The sequence below is a fragment of the Mesocricetus auratus genome, unplaced genomic scaffold (assembly GCF_017639785.1).
Source record: "Mesocricetus auratus isolate SY011 unplaced genomic scaffold, BCM_Maur_2.0 Super-Scaffold_100014, whole genome shotgun sequence".
NCBI lineage: Eukaryota > Metazoa > Chordata > Mammalia > Rodentia > Cricetidae > Mesocricetus > Mesocricetus auratus.
In genome coordinates, this window is record NW_024429197.1 from 66,913,262 (window position 1) to 66,930,836 (window position 17,575).

The following is a 17,575-nucleotide window of genomic DNA, read 5'->3' on the forward strand; positions in this document are numbered from 1 at the left end:
CATGACCTAATTGAATCTTGGAGGCAGTTCCAGTAATTATTGTCTCCATCTTAAGCCCAGGCACCAGTTGAAGAGAGGAAGTGACTTGGACCAGTTACTCTGGTCCTCATCGCCAGGGCTCCATATGAGGTAGCCTGTCTGATTCCAAGGCCTGCAGTCTTTCTTCTTCCCCTGGGCTTACTGCGTGACACTCTCTCACAGCCAGAGCAGCTTTCCTTTGTTTTAGTTGTCTCTCAGATTCACTTAACTTGAGGTTCAGGGTCAGTCACGTTCTGCAGCATCAGACTTCCTCCCTCCTTTCCCATTAATCCTTCCCTCCTTCCATCCAGTCACCCTGTTGGTGCACATTTTCTGACTGCCTGCTGTGTCTCCAGGCAGCTTGGGAAACAGGAGAAGGACAGGCCATATATAGTTCTCTTCCTTTTGAGAGTTCCCTGTTGTAATTATACAGTGTTGGGTGTGGGGCGGGGCTTTAGAGGTAAGTGCTCTGACAGAGGTGACCCAGCCAGCAGAGGGACTGGCATTTATCTAGGACTCGCCATCTGCTGTCCACACTTGCTGAAACACTAGCGTGTATTACCCAGGTGCTGCTCTAGCTATCACCCAGAAGCCTCTGGGGCTTTTCTCACGTTGGAAAGTGGGCATCGGTTGATGGAATTCATTTTCTCACTCATAGTTTTTTGAGAACTTGGACTTAAACCATTTCAGACAAGCTGTACTATATTTATACTTTTATGTCCTGTTATGGCAGCTCGATAGATTAATTTTATCTTATAAATTGCATTTTGCCTCCCCAGTGTTTTTATTCTCCCGGTTGTATATTTGTGTTCTTCTCAGTTGCTTGGCTAAGTTTCAAGTCTACTGTTTTATTTTTCTTTCTCATTGCCAGGGCCTGCAGCTCAGCCTCTTGTAAGAGCAGCCGACCAGGACAACACAGGCGAGCAAGAAGGACCAGAAACTACACATTCTGCTTGGAGAGACAAGGAAGTGGACAGTGACCAATACACAGGCTTTGAGATTGGTTAGAATTCAACCACCATGCATAAGCTACTGAGTACTAGGCACTGTTCAGGACCATTTACATCAAAGTCCTTACTAGGCCCTAAAGATTTCCCTTCTGTGATTCAGTATTGTTCCCATATAACACAAAGGACTGAGGAAGTTATATGAAAATGAGTGACTTAGGGTCACACAGCTGGTAAGGAGGCAGGAGAGGCAGGGCATAGCATAATGTCAGTGGGACTTACTGGTCTATTATCAGACTCTTCTGCAAGGCAGAAGGTTGTTGACCATGGGAAGACACAGTGTCATCTCCCAAGAGACCTCAGGGACATGGGATTGTAGTAGGCCATTAGCTTCCAGCTTAGTTTTGGCTGTTGTAGAGTTGCTTTCTGTCCATCCAGGAAGAGTAGGTCCAAGAAGAGCCTGCTACTGAGACCCAGATTGTGAGCTTTCCCAGTAGGTCAGTGGGGATGATGCAGAGATGAGTGAGGACTCCTCCCTTTATCATGAAGTATTGTAATCACACAAACATACACAAAGGACAGTACCACAGTGACTCACATTCCTGTCCAGTCAGGATGAGCTAATTCTTATGCTTCTTCTTTTTACCTTAGATCTTTTATCTTTCATTAAAAAACGAAATCACTCTTGATCTGGATTGAATTCACTTTGCAAGAAGTGAATTCTAAATCTGTGACAAGATGGCAGGGAATAGGCAGCTTCTCAAAAAAGACAGAGCTGTGGCCCCTGGGCCCTCTGCTGTGCATTCTTCCAGGCTGGAGGTTGCTGTGCTGATTGCATGGTCTTGTTCTTTGGGATGGTTCTTTGGGCTTTCAAGAAAAAGCTGCTATGCCAGGCAGCAAAGTGCTGGTTAGCTCAACTGAGGGTTGATTTGAAAGTAGAATGTTGCTCACAGACTCATGTGTTTGAACACTTGGGCCTTAGTTGGTGGTGCTGTTTTTAGAGGCTGTGGAATATGCTTCTTGTTCATGGCTAGGGATTAGTCAAGGTTTCTGGATGATTCTTTCTCCTCTCAGGACTCATTTGTCACTGAGCTGATTTGTCGCCTCCTAAGCTGTGCACATGTGGCTGCCTCTGCTGGAACTCGCCCTTCTCTTCTTGCCTTGCTGAAGCTTCATTCTGAGGTCCTCACCCAAGGTGTACCTCTTGTGGTTTTGTGGACGTAATTTTTGAATAGCCTAGCACTTGAGCACTGGTGTTGAGTTGATTTATTCAGGGTTTGCCTGGCTTGGGCCTGCATGTCATGGATGACACTTTAGGTTTGGCTCCTTTGTCAAGAACATCTTGGTAGGTGCTTGGGGAAGGAATGGAGGGCATCAGTTGCACAGCTGCTATTGGTCTTACTCTTGAGTGGTCAGAATTATCTCTACTCATGTGACTGACACGGGAAACCCCAGGCAGGGGAGTGGTGTGGCAGAAGGCGGCAACATTTGCAGTGTTTCTACTTTTTAATTTGGGCAGCTCCAGCTCTTAAAGCCTTGCCCTCCACTTCAGTAACAGATAATTCAGGTGAGGTGCTAGGTCCATCGGCAGGTCTTGACACATACGTGGTCTAAGTCCCAAGGCCTGCCAGCTTGCAAGTTCAGGCATGTTTATACATAACATACATACATACATACATACATACATACATACATACATACATACATACACACACATACATACATACACACATACACACACATTTATACATATATATTCCTTCCTTATAACGTTCATACAGTTCTAACCAAACAGTGGAAGGAGTTTGCTCAGGCCTTCTTTCATCAAGGGCTGCTGAGCTCAGAATAACAAAGTTACATTGTTTCACTGGTGCTGACTGTGAGACCTGCTGTATATTAACCTTGGAGCTAGGAAGTCAAATCCTGCCTTCCCTAAATCACAAATTGTCATAGATTGTGAACTTTAGAGAGTACTTTGGGGGCAGGGTGTTGTTTATCCTTTCCCCCCTTTTGTTGGAAACAGATTTTTGTCTCACATAATGTGCGCTGATATTGGTTTCCCCTCTCTCCTCCTCTCAGTCCTTGCCACCTCTACTCCTTTCTGTCTCGGATTTGAAAACAAGCAGGCTTCTAAGGGATAGGAATAAAATAGTCTTGGCGACAGCTTGGCTTGTTTGGAGATTCTTATGGGGCCCCTTTGACCAACAACTCAATTAGATGTAACCCAATCCCAGTACTGAAAGCTTCATTTGGTGATGAGAGGTGGACAATTGGGATTCTGTCTCCCCCATTATTTGGGGATTTCATTTAGATCACATTCATGTATGTATTAGGTTTCTATACTACCTTGGAGGTTTAGCAGTGTTATTCTTATTTCATCATTAGGAGCAGTGTTGAAAGTGGAGGTCTAAGTGTGAATGTGAGTGTGCACACACTCCCATGTACACTCTGTGTACCCAAGTATCAGTGCGGATCGCAGTCTGTCTCAAAGTGACTGTGAAAGGAGTTGCATTTGTCTTTGCATCATGATTCCTTAACAAAAAACAATGTGACTAATCTTTAGTTCTTTAAGGGAACATTTCTTCTTGTTTTCTGATGCAGGGCATAGTTTAGAAGGGTGTCTACCCTTTTGTCATTGAAGCATGACATTGTGGTCTACAGATGTGTTGGGCTGCATTCATGGCTTCCTGGGACACATGTAACTTAAGGAGCTAAGTGTCGATATATTTACATATTTCCTCATCTCGGAGGATGACCCTGCAACAACATTTTTGCTGAGTGATCTCTTACTTGTTCTTTCTGTTTCTTACACTCTGAGCTACATAAACTTAGCACATACCCTTTCCATCACTCAGCTCATTCCAGACACAGAGAAACAAATGAGTGGCATGGTTCCTACCCATGCACTGTAGATATTCTCTACACATATACCCACTGTTGTCTATAAACCAACTGATGATGTTGGCATTTTGATCAGAGGCAAGAGTGGACTTGAAATTACGAGGACCAAATTGTAGCACCTGTGGTTCCACAGAATGTCGACATGGTTTTCTGTCAAAGAACCATCCTAGGTCATCTGGTCCAGCTCACATTGTTCCCCTTAAAGCCTTTTCTCAAGCCATCTTTTGCTTGGATGCCTCCCATGATGACATCTTCCGTCTTTGATGGATTGGTTCTAGGAAAGCAAGGGGCATTCCTGTTAGCTGGTTCCTTTACTGCTGTGTTCAAAAAACTCTACTAGCCTTTTCCTGATATTGTTAATATAATCCCAACAAATAAGCCCAGCTCCCTTTTCTGAGTAGTATTCTTTCTACTTTACAAGTGAAATTCTGGAGGATCAGAGCAGTTCATTAATTTACTCAAATAAGTTTATTTAAAATGAAGTGAAATTCTGGAGGACCAGAGCAATTCATTAATTTGCTCAAGTAAGTTTATTTAAAATGAAGTGGCAGAGACAGTTTTGTAAGGCAGGTCTGTTGATTTTTTAAAAAATGATAATTTTCAGCCGGGTGATGGTGGCATACACCTTTAATTGAAGCACTCGGGAAGCAGAGGCAAGCAGATCACTGAGAGTTCGAGGTCAACCTGGTCTACAAAGCAAATTCCAGGACAGACTGTAAAACCATACGGAGAAACCCTGTCTCAAAAAACAAACACACAAACAAAAAAGATATCTTTCAGGCCTGGAAAGATGTCTCAGTAGTTTAGAGCACTTACTGCTCTTGCAAAAGACCTGTCTCAGCACCTGTGTCCAGGCAGCTCACAACTGCATCTAACACCAGTTCTCACACCGCCTCCTGACCCTGTATGTATGTGGCGTGTAGACAGACAGCACATAAATGCACATGGGGGCGTGCACAGTCCAAAGGTGAGTTCGCAGAAAAAGAAAAATTAGACCTGGCTGGGGAAGGATAAATGGACATTCAAGACACGGTACATGCAAAAGCATGGAATCGTGAAACAGCTCGTTGTGTGCAGAAGGTTCTGATGATGTTGTGAGAACTCTCTGTGGGCGGAGTGTGGGCCTGGGATGCCTCTAACCAGATCATGGGAATCTAAGTCAGAGTAGAAGTGCTGATTGTTTTTAGGTGTGTTGCTGGTTTCTCATGGTTAATTTAGAACGTTTATCTGAGAAAGAGGGTGGCTTGCATGGTGTGCCAGTCAGCTTCCTAGAGCATGACAACATTCGTAAGACCATCAGCTTGAATAGATAGAAAGTCTTTTGGCTCATGGGTAGGGTCTTCATCCTCTTCAGTGATGATTTTCTTCTACTGGCCCTATCTCCTAAATGCAGCACAGCCTTCCAACAGTGCCAGAAAAACCAAGCTTTTAATGAATAGGTTTTTGAACATTTGAGATCCAGAATTCAGCTGTGGGAAAGACTAGAGGCAGGTGGCTATTGTGTTAGTGTTAACTCAGCCAGGGCTCTGGCAACATAAGGGGTTGATTGCAGCAGAGGAAATACTGACAAAAATTTGTATTTGATTTGCAGATTCTGAAATTTGTCCGCCTGATGACCTTGCCTTATTACCGGCATGCAAAGAGAGCCCTGAAGACTTCCTAGGTCCAACCTCTGTAGCCACTTATTTGAATTCCAAGAGTCAGCTCTCCGTTAAGGTCAGTGTGATTGGGACTGACCAGTCTGACAACATCAATATCTCCAGTGACAGCGAAGACTTAAAACGGAAAATCCACGACTTGCAAACTGAACTGGATGGCTACCGGAACTTCATCGTCCAGTTACAGAAGCACTCTCAGTGCAGTGAAGCCATCATCACCGTTTTGTGTGGGACAGAGGGGGCTCACAATGCCTTGGACAAGCCTAAACGCCATATTGATGAGGAAGAGAGGGCATTTTCAAGGTTGCACCAAGTACGCTATGTGAAGCACCTGAAAATCCTCCGTCCACTAACCCCACAGATGATTGACAGTGGGGTGCTAGAGAACCTCAAACGGCAGCTGGTGGAACAGGAACAGGAGCTACAGAAGGAGCAGGATTTGAACTTGAAACTTTTCAGCGAAATCCATAACCTACAGAACAAGTTCCGAGATCTCTCCCCTTCAAGGTACATCCTATTTCCTGCTGCTGCAGCCTCCTTCCTATTAAGCCTGAAGTTCTCCAGGTTGTTGCTAGGCAGGAGCCCAGGAGCTGAGAGGGAAAGCTCTACCTGGGGTTCGGGCAGCCAGGATGGGAGTGAAAAGCTAGACCACATAGCAGCCATCACGCAGTGCGGGTTAGTTAAGAGGTGTGCAGCTTCTGAGATTGGAAGGCAGGTATTGCCCTCCTCGGGCTGAGGACTTGGTAAAAGCTCCACTGCAATCACTCTGTGGATTGCAGTGTTTGCTGAACTGCGGTGTTTATTTTTGAACTCTGTTATTGGCTTTTGCCATGTTGTAGAAGTAAAACGGATGTCCTAGGCAGGTTGGGAAGAATATAAATGTTTTCCATATCTTTACCCTTTAAGGTCATCTTAGAGAAATAAGCCTGTGTTGAAAGCGAGAAATTCTTAGGTCATGAAGATAATGCTCTATGGTTATAAATATACACATTTGCTTCATGAGATATGGCAAAATGGGATCATCCGTAAAGTTGACCTTCATTCGTTACTAATTTGAGACAAACACTGTTCTGAATTCTCAAAGAGTCAGTAATTTTTTTTTTCTTTTCAAGACTTCACAAGCAGCAAGACTGAGGGAAGCATATTTATTGATGGGCTGTTGTTTCAGATCCCAGGCAGGAAGTATTTGGATTTTGTTAGTTTGTTTGTTTTTTGATTTGAAATAGTTTCACTCTATAATTCGGGGAGGGGGTCTCAAACTTTCAGTCATCCTGACTCAGCTTCTTTCATGCTGGAATTGCAGGCGTGTATCACCCCAGTAGGTGAGGAACTCAATTATTTAAACCCAGACATTCTAAGCAGGAGGCCCTTTCAACTTGTTTTTGTAGATAGAGAAACTGAGACTCAAAGAGACTGCTGTGAGTTGCCTATGGGTATTTTAGTCAGAGCCACTGGCTAGGGTTCAAGTCCATACTATCCCACTCTTCCTCCTCCACAGAATTGGCCCCCACCTTTAAGATGGGTGTCACATGATTTGCTTGTAAGTTATTGCTATTAACAGTGGTCGTGGTGAACCGAAGTGCCTCTCAGACCACTCTCTAGATCCAGCTTGCTGTAACTCCTTTTCCTCTCGGAGTTTTCCTCTGTGCTTGCTCTAACACTCCTAGACCTGCATAGAGAAGGGTGGTGCCTGATGGTAAGGAGGTGGTATTGAATGGTAAAAGTTTGCAATCTGTGTGTTAAAAAGTGAAGCTTTACCACCTAAGTACCTTTGAGATAGTTTTCCTTTTCTGCATGAATCTGTTTGTTGGGAGACTGAGAGAACTGGCTGCCACAAGGTAACTTGTTTCGGTGACAGATGGGCCCCTGTTACTCAGTGGTAGTTAGGAGTCCAGCTCTTTCAGTTGGAAGCAGGCAGTCCTATCTTTTTACCCTTGCCATGTATACATCTGTACTTGGTGAGAATTTTTGGTGGGTCCCCCTTGGGGCACTTGTTTCTACATTTCAGAATGGTGTCTTTGAAGAGTGTATGGAAACTAATTGTTCTCCTGAGTCCTTACCAATCTATGCTTTAATTGGGGGCTTTCTAAGGTTAAAAATTTTGCAGAAGAATCTCCGTTGAAGCATTTGTTGGCTGTTTGAACTCAAAGAAGGAGTGACCTTGTACAGTTTCACTTTTTCTAAAGTATATATGCTTGTACAGCTGCAGGCTTTCAGAAATTATGCTCTGTCATTTTTCCAATTAGTGTTAAGGTCACAAAAATTCAATTCTAAAATGACACACACATTTTCCTTCCCTCTTTTATCAGATACGATTCATTGGTTCAGTCCCAAGCCAGGGAGCTCTCCCTTCAGCGGCAGCAGATTAAGGATAGCCATGACATCTGTGTCATTTACCGTCAACACATGAGCACCATGATCAAGGCATTTGAGGAGCTTCTGCAGGCCAGTGATGTGGACAGTTGTGTGGCCGAGGGCTTCAGGGAGCAGCTAACACAGTGTGCTGAACTGCTTGAGCAGCTGGAAAAGCTGTTTCTCCATGGTAAGTGGGTAGTGGCCCTGGCCTAGAGTCTGACTTCTTGCATGGACACTGGCAGAATTCACTCCTTGGCCTTGCTCGTCTCCTTGCCAGCTAACATACTGACCTGTTCTGCCCTTAGGCCCAAACAGCCTTCCTCTTCATGGTCTTTTCACATTGCTTCTCTCCTTCCTTCCTCCCTTTCTCAGCCATCCTATTGGGTAAGCCCTCCTTGACAGTCTCTATAAGACAGGACTACTGTCACACACCAACATCCCCTGTCCCCTTGTCCTGATCCATTTTTCTTGGTCTTCACAGTCGAGGAGGGAGGGAGGGGAGGGAGGAAGAAAGGGAGGGGAGAAGGGAGAGACAGACAGACAGAGTGAGTGAGTGAGTGAGTGAGTGAGTGAGTGAGTGAGTGAGTCCAGTTTTATGATGTGGAGACTGTGGCCTAGGACAGGAAGTACCTCATTTGTGATCATGGCAGGAATGAATAACTGAGCTTGGGTTTTACATCTTATCTCTTAGCATAAATCTGTTCCCACTAAATCTATTTCTATCCTTCTTGGTATCTTAGTTGGTATTCGATTGAATCGTCATAGTGACTTGAAAGTGGGCAGTGATAATTCAATGTCTCCTAGTCACTGTTCTATTGCTGGGAAGAAGCACCATGACCAAGGCAGCTCTTACAAAAGGAAACATTTATTTGGAGTGTGATTACAATTTTAGAGGTTTAGTCCAATCTCATCATGATGGAGAGCTTGGTGGCATGCAGACAGACACTGGAACAGTAGCCAGCAGTTGCACCATGATCCATAGGCAGAGAGACTGGCCTCACGTGGGCTTATAAGAAGCCTCAAAGCCCACCCCCAGTGACACACTTCCCGCAGCAAGTCCACACCTCCTAATCCTTTCCTTCCCAATAGCATCACTTCCTATGATTAAGCACTCACATCCAAACCACCACACTCAATTTTGTTGATCAGAAGCCTGGGGGTTAGGAATACTACTTTCATATCCAAGTTTGAGGGTCTGATGCTAAATGTAATCATTGAGTCAAGCTGTTGAGGCTGGAACTTTGTGGATCTTCTGACTTTCCCTGCCTATAACCTGAGCACTCCAATACCTGCTTGACAAAGTTGCTCTCAGGGTTAAATGGTGGTTATGAGGCCTTATATCTGTAACACGTGACTCTCATGAAGAAGCACTTCCTACAGTGTGCGTTTATGGTGAGTTAGGACTTACCCCTCAGAGCTACTTGCTTTACGTGGGAGGAAGCAGGCCTTAACTGAGCGAAGTGAGTTGCCCAGAGACCCAGTGGAAGTTCCCTGACTTTGGTGAAGTCAGGATCGACTGCTTTTCTGCATCCTTTCACATAGAACAGATGGTTTACTGTGGTCCCTGTGTGTGCACATTAATTCCAGGATGAGCACAGGGTAGTTCCCTCATCTCGTACCCATTAGTGTTTTTCCTAAAGACCTGCGTCAACTAACTTTCTAGTATTGGTTTCCTGAGAACTCTGAAGATCAGGGTCTAGGAATACTGGGCTGTTTGCAGTTTTATAAAGTCTGCAGAAGTAACTGGGTGCCTGGCAGATAAAGCTAGATTGTCCACTCCCTCAATGTTCTTGTCTTTTCTTCTGATAGTCCTGGCACTGGTCCTGGCCCAGGGACATAAGGGGAGAGTGTCTGACACCATTTCCGCTTCCTCTTCAGCTAGCTGTCCAAGGACTTCTCTCTCAGCCAGGGTTTGACAAACACCGGAAACACTTGTTGTTTCTTGTCGGTTCTGGAGGCAGAACCTTGTTTTCTTCTTCAAAGTGCAAAGGCCACAGGACCCTCACTGCAGTTCCCTTTATAAGGAATAAAAAGAGACATAGAGACAGATCTTTCTCAGATGCCAAGTAAGGGGTCCTGTTCTTGAATTATGAACCAGGTTTATAATGAAATAATTTGTATCTACAGCAGTTTATGGCACAAGTTCTTAAATATTTAAATATAGACTTTAAAAAATCAATACCAATCATGTTTAATGTGGAATGATGGATAGGCAGACACTTCTGATTGTATCATTTTCATGGCCATAAATGGGCAGCCTTGAGTCTCTGTGCCTGGACCCTTCTAGAACATGAGTATTCCTTATGGCAACAGGACTCTCGGCAAAATCTCCCTTTGCTCAGTGACAGATAACACACAGTAAGCTTTAGTGGCTACAGAACATCCTTCTGTATAAATGTCCCTTGCTGTATTTGATGATTCCCAGGGGATGGACCCCTTAGGTTGGAATCTCAGTGTATTCTTGCTCTTTCTGTCAAAACATTTGGTTGGCAGAGTCTGCGAAGCAGGGTGGCTACTAGTGTGCTTTCTTGAAGCTTGCTACGGGCAGAGCTGAGAACTGAGGATCCCATGAGGGGTCTTGAACTTAACAAGATGCTATGAAGCATGCATTTTTCTGGGGTGAGGGTCTGTAGCTTTGAGATTCTCAACAGGGCCAGAACCCAGAGTAGATCAGGAGCTGGAGTTGCAGTCAGGTTTCCTAGAGTAACCTCATCACAGTGTCTCCAAAGACAGATTGCACAGATGAGGAAGGCAGTATACTCTGTTCAGTTACAATTGAGCAGAGTACTGGATTGGGTGCAAAGATGATTGGTAAACGGTCTTTCAGTGAACTCAGAATGGGCATCACTTGAATAGAAGGTGGTCACTGGAGCTCATCTGCCTTAGCACCCTTCCTCATTTCTTCTCAAGACTTCCCATAGTCGATCTGATGGAGAAAACAGGGAGGAAATGCAGACACTGGCTTTCATTGCATTATCCTCATTTCCTATGAGGAGCATAGAGATTAGCTCACTTGTTTGAGATCACAGAGGAGATGGTAGAGTGTGAATTGAAGGTTGATTTCACAGCCTGTTGTAACCGCTGGCCTATATGTGTCCCACTCATATTCCTGTTAGGCTAGGTGCACTGACCAAATATTCCCGTTGCCTGGGCATTGCCTTTCTCCTTCTGTGCCTTTCTCCACAGGCTGCACTCACTCTTTGGAAATTGGGCTGACCTTCTGAAAGCTTTCTCTTTGCTCACCGCAAGTAGAAGAGGGAGCTGATCCCTGTTTTTCACTGCGGGTTATCTGTAAAACATACACAATAGTCTGACTTTGTGATGGAGGCTATCGCAAGAATATCACAGGGATCAAAGATTGGAGTCAGTGCCCTGGTTTATGGGTCTTTCATCTTTAAGGGTCAGGTATCCTCTGTGGAGGTAGTAACACGCACCTTAACAGAGTTGTTTGCAAAGATTAAGTGTGATTATTTAAAGTGTCTTGTGTTGCCCTTGGAAACAGTTTTGAGTTTGGGAGATGACAGTAATAATTACAAGAAAAGTTTTGGTTGCAGTAGTGGCCCAGGCTGTCAAACAAAAGATTCTGATTACTGTCACCATGGAATCACTTCCTCCATTTCAATTGGTTCTTGCTCCACAGATATAGCCTAGAAGCCTGTCATGGTGGTACAGACTTGTCTTCCAAGCAGTGTTGCGGCAAGAGTCTGGTAGGTTTGTGGTCAGCCTGGGATACATAGAATATCCTGCCTTAAACATGAACAAGAGCAGCAACAACAAAGGAAAACAGGAAGAAAAGGAGAGGCAACGCTGCCTGCATCCCTCCTCCTCTAATTTCCCCTCTGCTGAGACTGGACTATGTTTACCTTGTCTGGAGTCCTCCCACCACCACCGTGCTGCCCCTCGCCACCGTCCTCTGTAATTGTCCCCTTGGAGGTGAGCTCACCAAGCGCAGACAGGACAATGTTGTGTCCATCCTTGTATCCCCAGTGTGTGCCAGGCTTTCTGGGAGGAGGCATGTCAGACAGGAAGGAAGAAGCATGGGGTTGAATTTGAGATGCCAGGCCTTGGGGGTTTAAGGGTGTGGGGCAGGTGGAGTGAGAAGTTCTGTGCTCAGAAAGGCTTGTGAGCAGCAGCAGGGGACGAGTTGGGTCAGCCATTCACAAGTCACTCCTGCACTGTGGTCCTCTTGCTTGTCACACAAGGAAGGGAAAGCTAGCTTTTGGGTTTTTGTGTTTGTTTTTTCTTAATTTCTGTTTTAAAAAGGTGACACTCCCTTACTGCAGGAGCTCACAGACAGTTCTTAGGTTTGCCAGAGAAATGGAAGCAGTGTTTCCATGACATGCATCCCAAGCTACTGCAGTATCTGACAGATGGTCCCCTGTGTGGAGGCAGTTTCCACCAAGAAACTCAGTTTATCAGTTATTACGATACCCTCATGAATTCTAAAACGGTGGCCATTTGTCACTTTGCTTTAAAAGGACCCTATTGTGATGGGCGAAGAGGTGTAAGCTCCCCAAAAGATCTTTAACAGTGAGCAGACTCACTCTGTTGGTGGCATTGGAGCACTTCCTTCTGTGGCTATGGAGGCCAGATCTGTGGTTTGAACATGGGCTCATGGTCAGGAGGCTGAGGATGCTTGACGTTATCCCAGGCCAAAGGTACCGATCCTGCGCATGAACGAGTTGACTCACTGCACAGCGATGCCCATACCATAGGCCACCACTTTCTGTTTGCCTGGTAGGACTCACACAGCTTCTAGCTGTTGGCAAAGCTGGGCTAAATGGTGGCCTATCTTGAGGTCTGTGAGGTCAGAGACTTTTCATCACCTGGAGGCGGGTGAGCAGCCCCAGTGACAATTAGACTGTTCTTTCAGAAGACAGGTAGGTGTCCTGAACATGATGGATTGTCCTTCAGGTCTTTGGGATCTGACTCAGTCTGGTGTGACTTTCTCTTTTTGAGGCAGAGGGCAGAAATAGGGACCGCAGACTTGAGAGCATCTGCCACACCAGTGGACTATCAGGCTCTGCTTACCTGGTGGAAGTCACAGCATCACACTAGTTTGGGAAAGAGATGACCCAAGAAGGTTCAGGCATAGATCTTTGACTACATCCACCATGACCCTGCCCCTTACTGAAGTGCAGTGAAGTGAGAGCCAGGCATGGAGCCTTGGACTTGCACTTTCCACTGCAAAGTCGGGGTGAGTGCTGGTGCTCTGGGGTCCTAGGAGGCCTGAGTGAGTGTAAGGAATTGTACTTAGGGCCTGGTGCCTCCCCACTGGGGCCATTTGTCTTTTGCCTGTGGGTGACAGTACTGTACAGAGTCAAGTATGTGGTGACCTGCTGGGGTGGAGATGGAGTCTGGCTGCCATGCAGGCCTCCCTGTGAGAACTGTAAGCGGAATCAGAAGCTATAAAGCAAACATGCATGCTCTGTGCCCTTTTCCTTCCCGATGATGTTTGGGAACTTTTCCTTTTGAGAGTTTAGAGCGCTGTAGGTGCAGCCTAATTATAGTCTCATTTTTCAAGGCAGTGATAGAAGGGCCTTTCTTTTTTCTTTTTTTCTTTAGCCATGCATCAGTTTCTTCAAAGAGCTCATCCTGGTCTGCAATTTCCAGAGTTTTGAAGTATTTTTAAAATAAAGTTGTTAGTTGCTTTGAAATCTGGGTCCTTGCATCCTTTCAAAGGATGACACTCGTGAACAGAGCACAGCATCTTTTCCCAACAGCATCCTGCGCTTTATTTTGTTTTCCTTTGTCGTTTCTGTTAGTCATTTCCCCTGCTGTCGACAGTGGCCTTTTCAACCACACTTGAATACTGCCTTCCACACTAATCCCAGTTCTGAGAGTCTTTCCTGGGGAAATAATTTAAATGCAGATAAAGCCATGTGCACAGATATATTTGTTTCACATATTTACTAAAATGAAAGTTTGGAGATGACCTAAATACCCAGTAGGAAACTGCAAGACTCAATCCATGTGTGCCTGCCATAGAACGTTAGCACGGTCTTCACAATGGAGGGTCCTGAAACAAACTTAGTAAGAGAAGTGCTTGTAATAAAATGTGATGAGCAAATGAAGTCAGCATCCTCTCAGCCCACGTGCATGGGAGGGAGAACAGAAGGCAGTTCAGCGGCGTGCCTACAGAGGGGAGGTGGGAAGAGCGTGGCTTTATGATTCTGTCACCCACGCCTCACAGTGAGCATATACTCTGCTAGTGCCAGAGGGTTTTTGTGTTGTGTTCTGTGGGACTAGGGATGGAACCCAGGACTTTACATTTGATACCAGGGCTTCGCCTATACTTTACTGTACCACTAAGCTGTGTCTCTAACCCTCCAGTATTTTGTATCTGTGTCTGTACAGTGTGTGTGTGTGTGTGTGTGTCTGTGTGTGTGTGTGTGTCTGTACAGTGTGTGTGTGTCTGTGTGTGTGTGTGTCTGTGTGTGTGTGTCTGTACAGTGTGTGTCTGTGTGTGTGTGTGTGTGTCTGTGTGTGTGTGTCTGTGTGTGTGTGTGTGTCTGTACAGTGTGTGTGTGTGTGTCTGTGTGTGTGTGTGTCTGTGTGTGTGTGTGTGTCTGTGTGTGTCTGTACAGTGTGTGTGTGTGTGTGTCTGTGTGTGTGTCTGTGTGTGTGTGTGTGTCTGTGTGTCTGTGTGTGTGTCTGTGTGTGTGTGTGTGTCTGTCTGTGTGTGTGTGTGTGTGTCTGTGTGTGTGTGTGTGTCTGTGTGTGTCTGTACAGTGTGTGTGTGTGTGTGTCTGTGTGTGTGTCTGTGTGTGTGTGTGTGTCTGTGTGTCTGTGTGTGTGTCTGTGCGTGTGTGTGTGTCTGTGTGTGTGTCTGTGTGTGTGTGTGTGTGTGTGTCTGTACAGTGTGTGTGTGTGTCTGTGTGTCTGTGTGTGTCTGTGTGCGTGCACAGAAGATGGGGGCTGCTGGGGGGCAGAGTTTGATGTTACATGTCTTCCTTAATTGTTCTTCACCTTATTTTTTGAGGCAGGGTCTCTTATTCATCTTGGGATCATTGTTTTTTCTCTCCTGCCTGGCCAGGAAGCCCTGGGCATCTTCTGTCTGTCTTTCCAGAGGGATTCTAGGCCTAAGCTGCCACATTTAAAACAAAGAAAAGAAAAATCATGGTTATTTGGTTAGCACTTTACCAACTAAGCTGTCTCCCTACCCCCAGAAGTCCTTCTTACACTTTTTATTTTGAAACAGTGTCTCACTAGGTTGCCTTAGCTGACTTGAATTTGTGACCCTCCTGCCTCAGTCTCTTGAATCTCTGGGATGGCAGGCCTTTGCCACCAGGCCCTGCTGCTGTCTGTGCTGTAGAGGTAGGATAAAGCTGCATTTAGAGACTGTCACTGTGGGCGCTTTCTTGACTCACCCCTGTCGTCTGGGAGCAGTGCCTGAACTGGACACGGACGGTGCCCTGGGTGACCCCTCCAGAGGTCTGCGGGCACATCCTTGCCTCTGCAAATATCAGTGAGCAGTTGTTAAAAGCTGTTTTCATCCTCTGATGCTCTTTCTGCTTCCAGGAGAGTTAGCCGGAGTGGAACCACGTCCCGAGAGTGAATTGCTTGAGAGGTGAGTGTGTCGTGTTTGTGAAGAAGACTCCAGGACTTTCCAGCTTCAGTTTTCCTGCCAAGTTTTTTAAATTTAAGGCTCCCCGCCTTCTTGTAAATAAGGCACCGATACCCACAGAACCATCACTGGCCACACAGCAGCCGGAGCCCACCACTGTGGGTTCAGGTGACTTGAGGTTTCTGTCAGTGACGGGAAGCAGACCCTCCTGTAGGACCTGAGAGTCCTGAGCCTGGCACTGGAGCACATGGCAGCTGATCAGTTTCCTTGCCTCTCCTCCTCCTCCCGCCCTCTTCCTGCCCCATGCTTCCTTGCCCCTCCTGACTGTGACTGTACGTAGCTGAATGCTCTGCACTTTCCTTGAGCAATGGGAAAGCCTTTCCTGAGAGGCAGCTGGAACAGAACTGACCATGGGCCTCGCCGGCACCCATTTCTCTCTGTTCCAGCATCTGCTCTTACCACTTCACATGAAACACTTGGCCGTGTGGTGTATACTGCATTCCCATTTGGTTCGCTCCTCTTCCAAGGAGAGGAAACCATTGGGGTTTCATCCTTGTTGCTTCAGACGCCACAGTTCAAGCATTTTCATTCACACTTCAGCAGGAGGACTTGTGGTTCAGAGCTATGTACCTTCATTGAGTGACCGAGCCAGGACTGACATGCAAGTCAGCCGTGCTTTAGATTTTCTTCAGTGCCAATTGAGGATGAGGATGATAACATGGGTTATATATTGTCTTTGCTTACTTCTTCAGCCGGCTGACTGTGCTGAGGGCTGCCCACTGACACCCAAAGGTTTTGATGCTCCAAATGCTGTGGAGCACCCACTTTAATGTTTGTGGCCTTTGGGGGTGCTTGGAGTGAAATGAAGAAATGGATAGTCTGGGATGCAAAAGCAGAGCTTTCATTGGCATCACAGAGGCCATGGGCATCATTACAGAGAGGAGGCAGGGAGGTGCGCTACCTCCCTGGAGAATGTTTTTATCCAGGCATCTGTGGTCATAAAAGACGCATTCTGCCCTCTGCAGAATCAGCAGAGATGCCTCCTAGCTCAACCCACATGTCTGCCTTACTCCACACCTTGCTGGCAGCTGTGGAGAGGGAAAGGAAGGCCTTTGAGTGGGTCTGGTGATATGCTGGGATCTCTCTGAACTATGTCCATGGCCGATGTCAAGGAGACGAGGATGGAGGGGCAAGCTGGGCCAGCAGGGTGGTCCACAGAACCTGTTCTTAGGAATTCTCAGCCCAGTACTCTCCTACAGGATTAATGGGGATCTCTGAAGCAGGGAAAGTAAGGATGTTCAGACTTGCTGTTCTGGAAGAACGAGTGTATCCAGAGACTGAGTTGGGGAGGCAAGGAACCTTTTCTGTCCCCTCTTACCAGGTGTTTCTCCTTTTCATCTCTGGGGAGTTTGCAGCTTTCCTTCTGTGCTGCAATTTCAGCTGCAGGCTCCGCACTCACAGGTCACTCCTGAGCTAATGAAATGGGTACTCTTGGCCCTTGCTGTGTGTGTGGAGAGGCAGCGGCAAGTCTGGCATCCATCACGCTGTCTGGACTCAGCCGCACCCGGTGTTTACCTCTTAATGGATGCACTGCAGCTTCAGAGTCCTTTGCTCTCGTCTAAGTACATGAATAATGAGACTGGCCACTGACGGAGGAATGGGAAAGGGGGGAGTGCAAAGAGCTTACATTAAGGAGCTTATCTATAGTGGAGATTCACATGGACTTTTCACGGCGTTCAGCTGGTTTTTCCTGTGGCTTAGGTAGTCTTTGCAAATCCAGGTTACTAACCATATCACTGCCAGAATGATGATATGGGAGCCTGCTGGGGGGGAATCATAAATTCTTTGAGATTTTTAGGACTAAGGCATTCTCATGGCTTTTGGTGGACTTCCACGTTCTTCGGGCTATGGGGCCAGATAGGTATAGGTCTGATCTGAGTGGCGCCACTTGTGAACCAAGACAAGCACCTGGCTCCTGAGGAGCCTTGGCTTCCTCACTTGTAAAGGACAGTAGTGCTTCCTTCTTCAGAGGACATCTGTGAGGGCAAGTAAAGATGCAGAATTTCCATGACCAGGGGCCACTGACGCACGCTCTGTCTCAGGCTGCTGCCCTGCAAATCCCACTGCAG

General features: G+C 46.2%; 1 protein-coding gene across 6 annotated transcripts in view; it reads left to right on the plus strand.

Annotated features, from left to right (window-relative positions):
• Positions 1 to 17,575, plus strand: part of Cdk5rap2 (CDK5 regulatory subunit associated protein 2) — a 182,551-nt gene that overhangs the window by 134,348 nt on the left and 30,628 nt on the right. For all 6 annotated transcript variants that reach the window (XM_040757326.1, XM_013117133.3, XM_021230116.2 and 3 more), the window contains 4 exons: positions 890 to 1,021; positions 5,458 to 6,031; positions 7,834 to 8,066; positions 15,401 to 15,449. In XM_040757326.1, the coding sequence (XP_040613260.1) occupies positions 890 to 1,021; positions 5,458 to 6,031; positions 7,834 to 8,066; positions 15,401 to 15,449 (988 nt within the window). The remainder of the gene's footprint in view (positions 1 to 889; positions 1,022 to 5,457; positions 6,032 to 7,833; positions 8,067 to 15,400; positions 15,450 to 17,575) is intronic.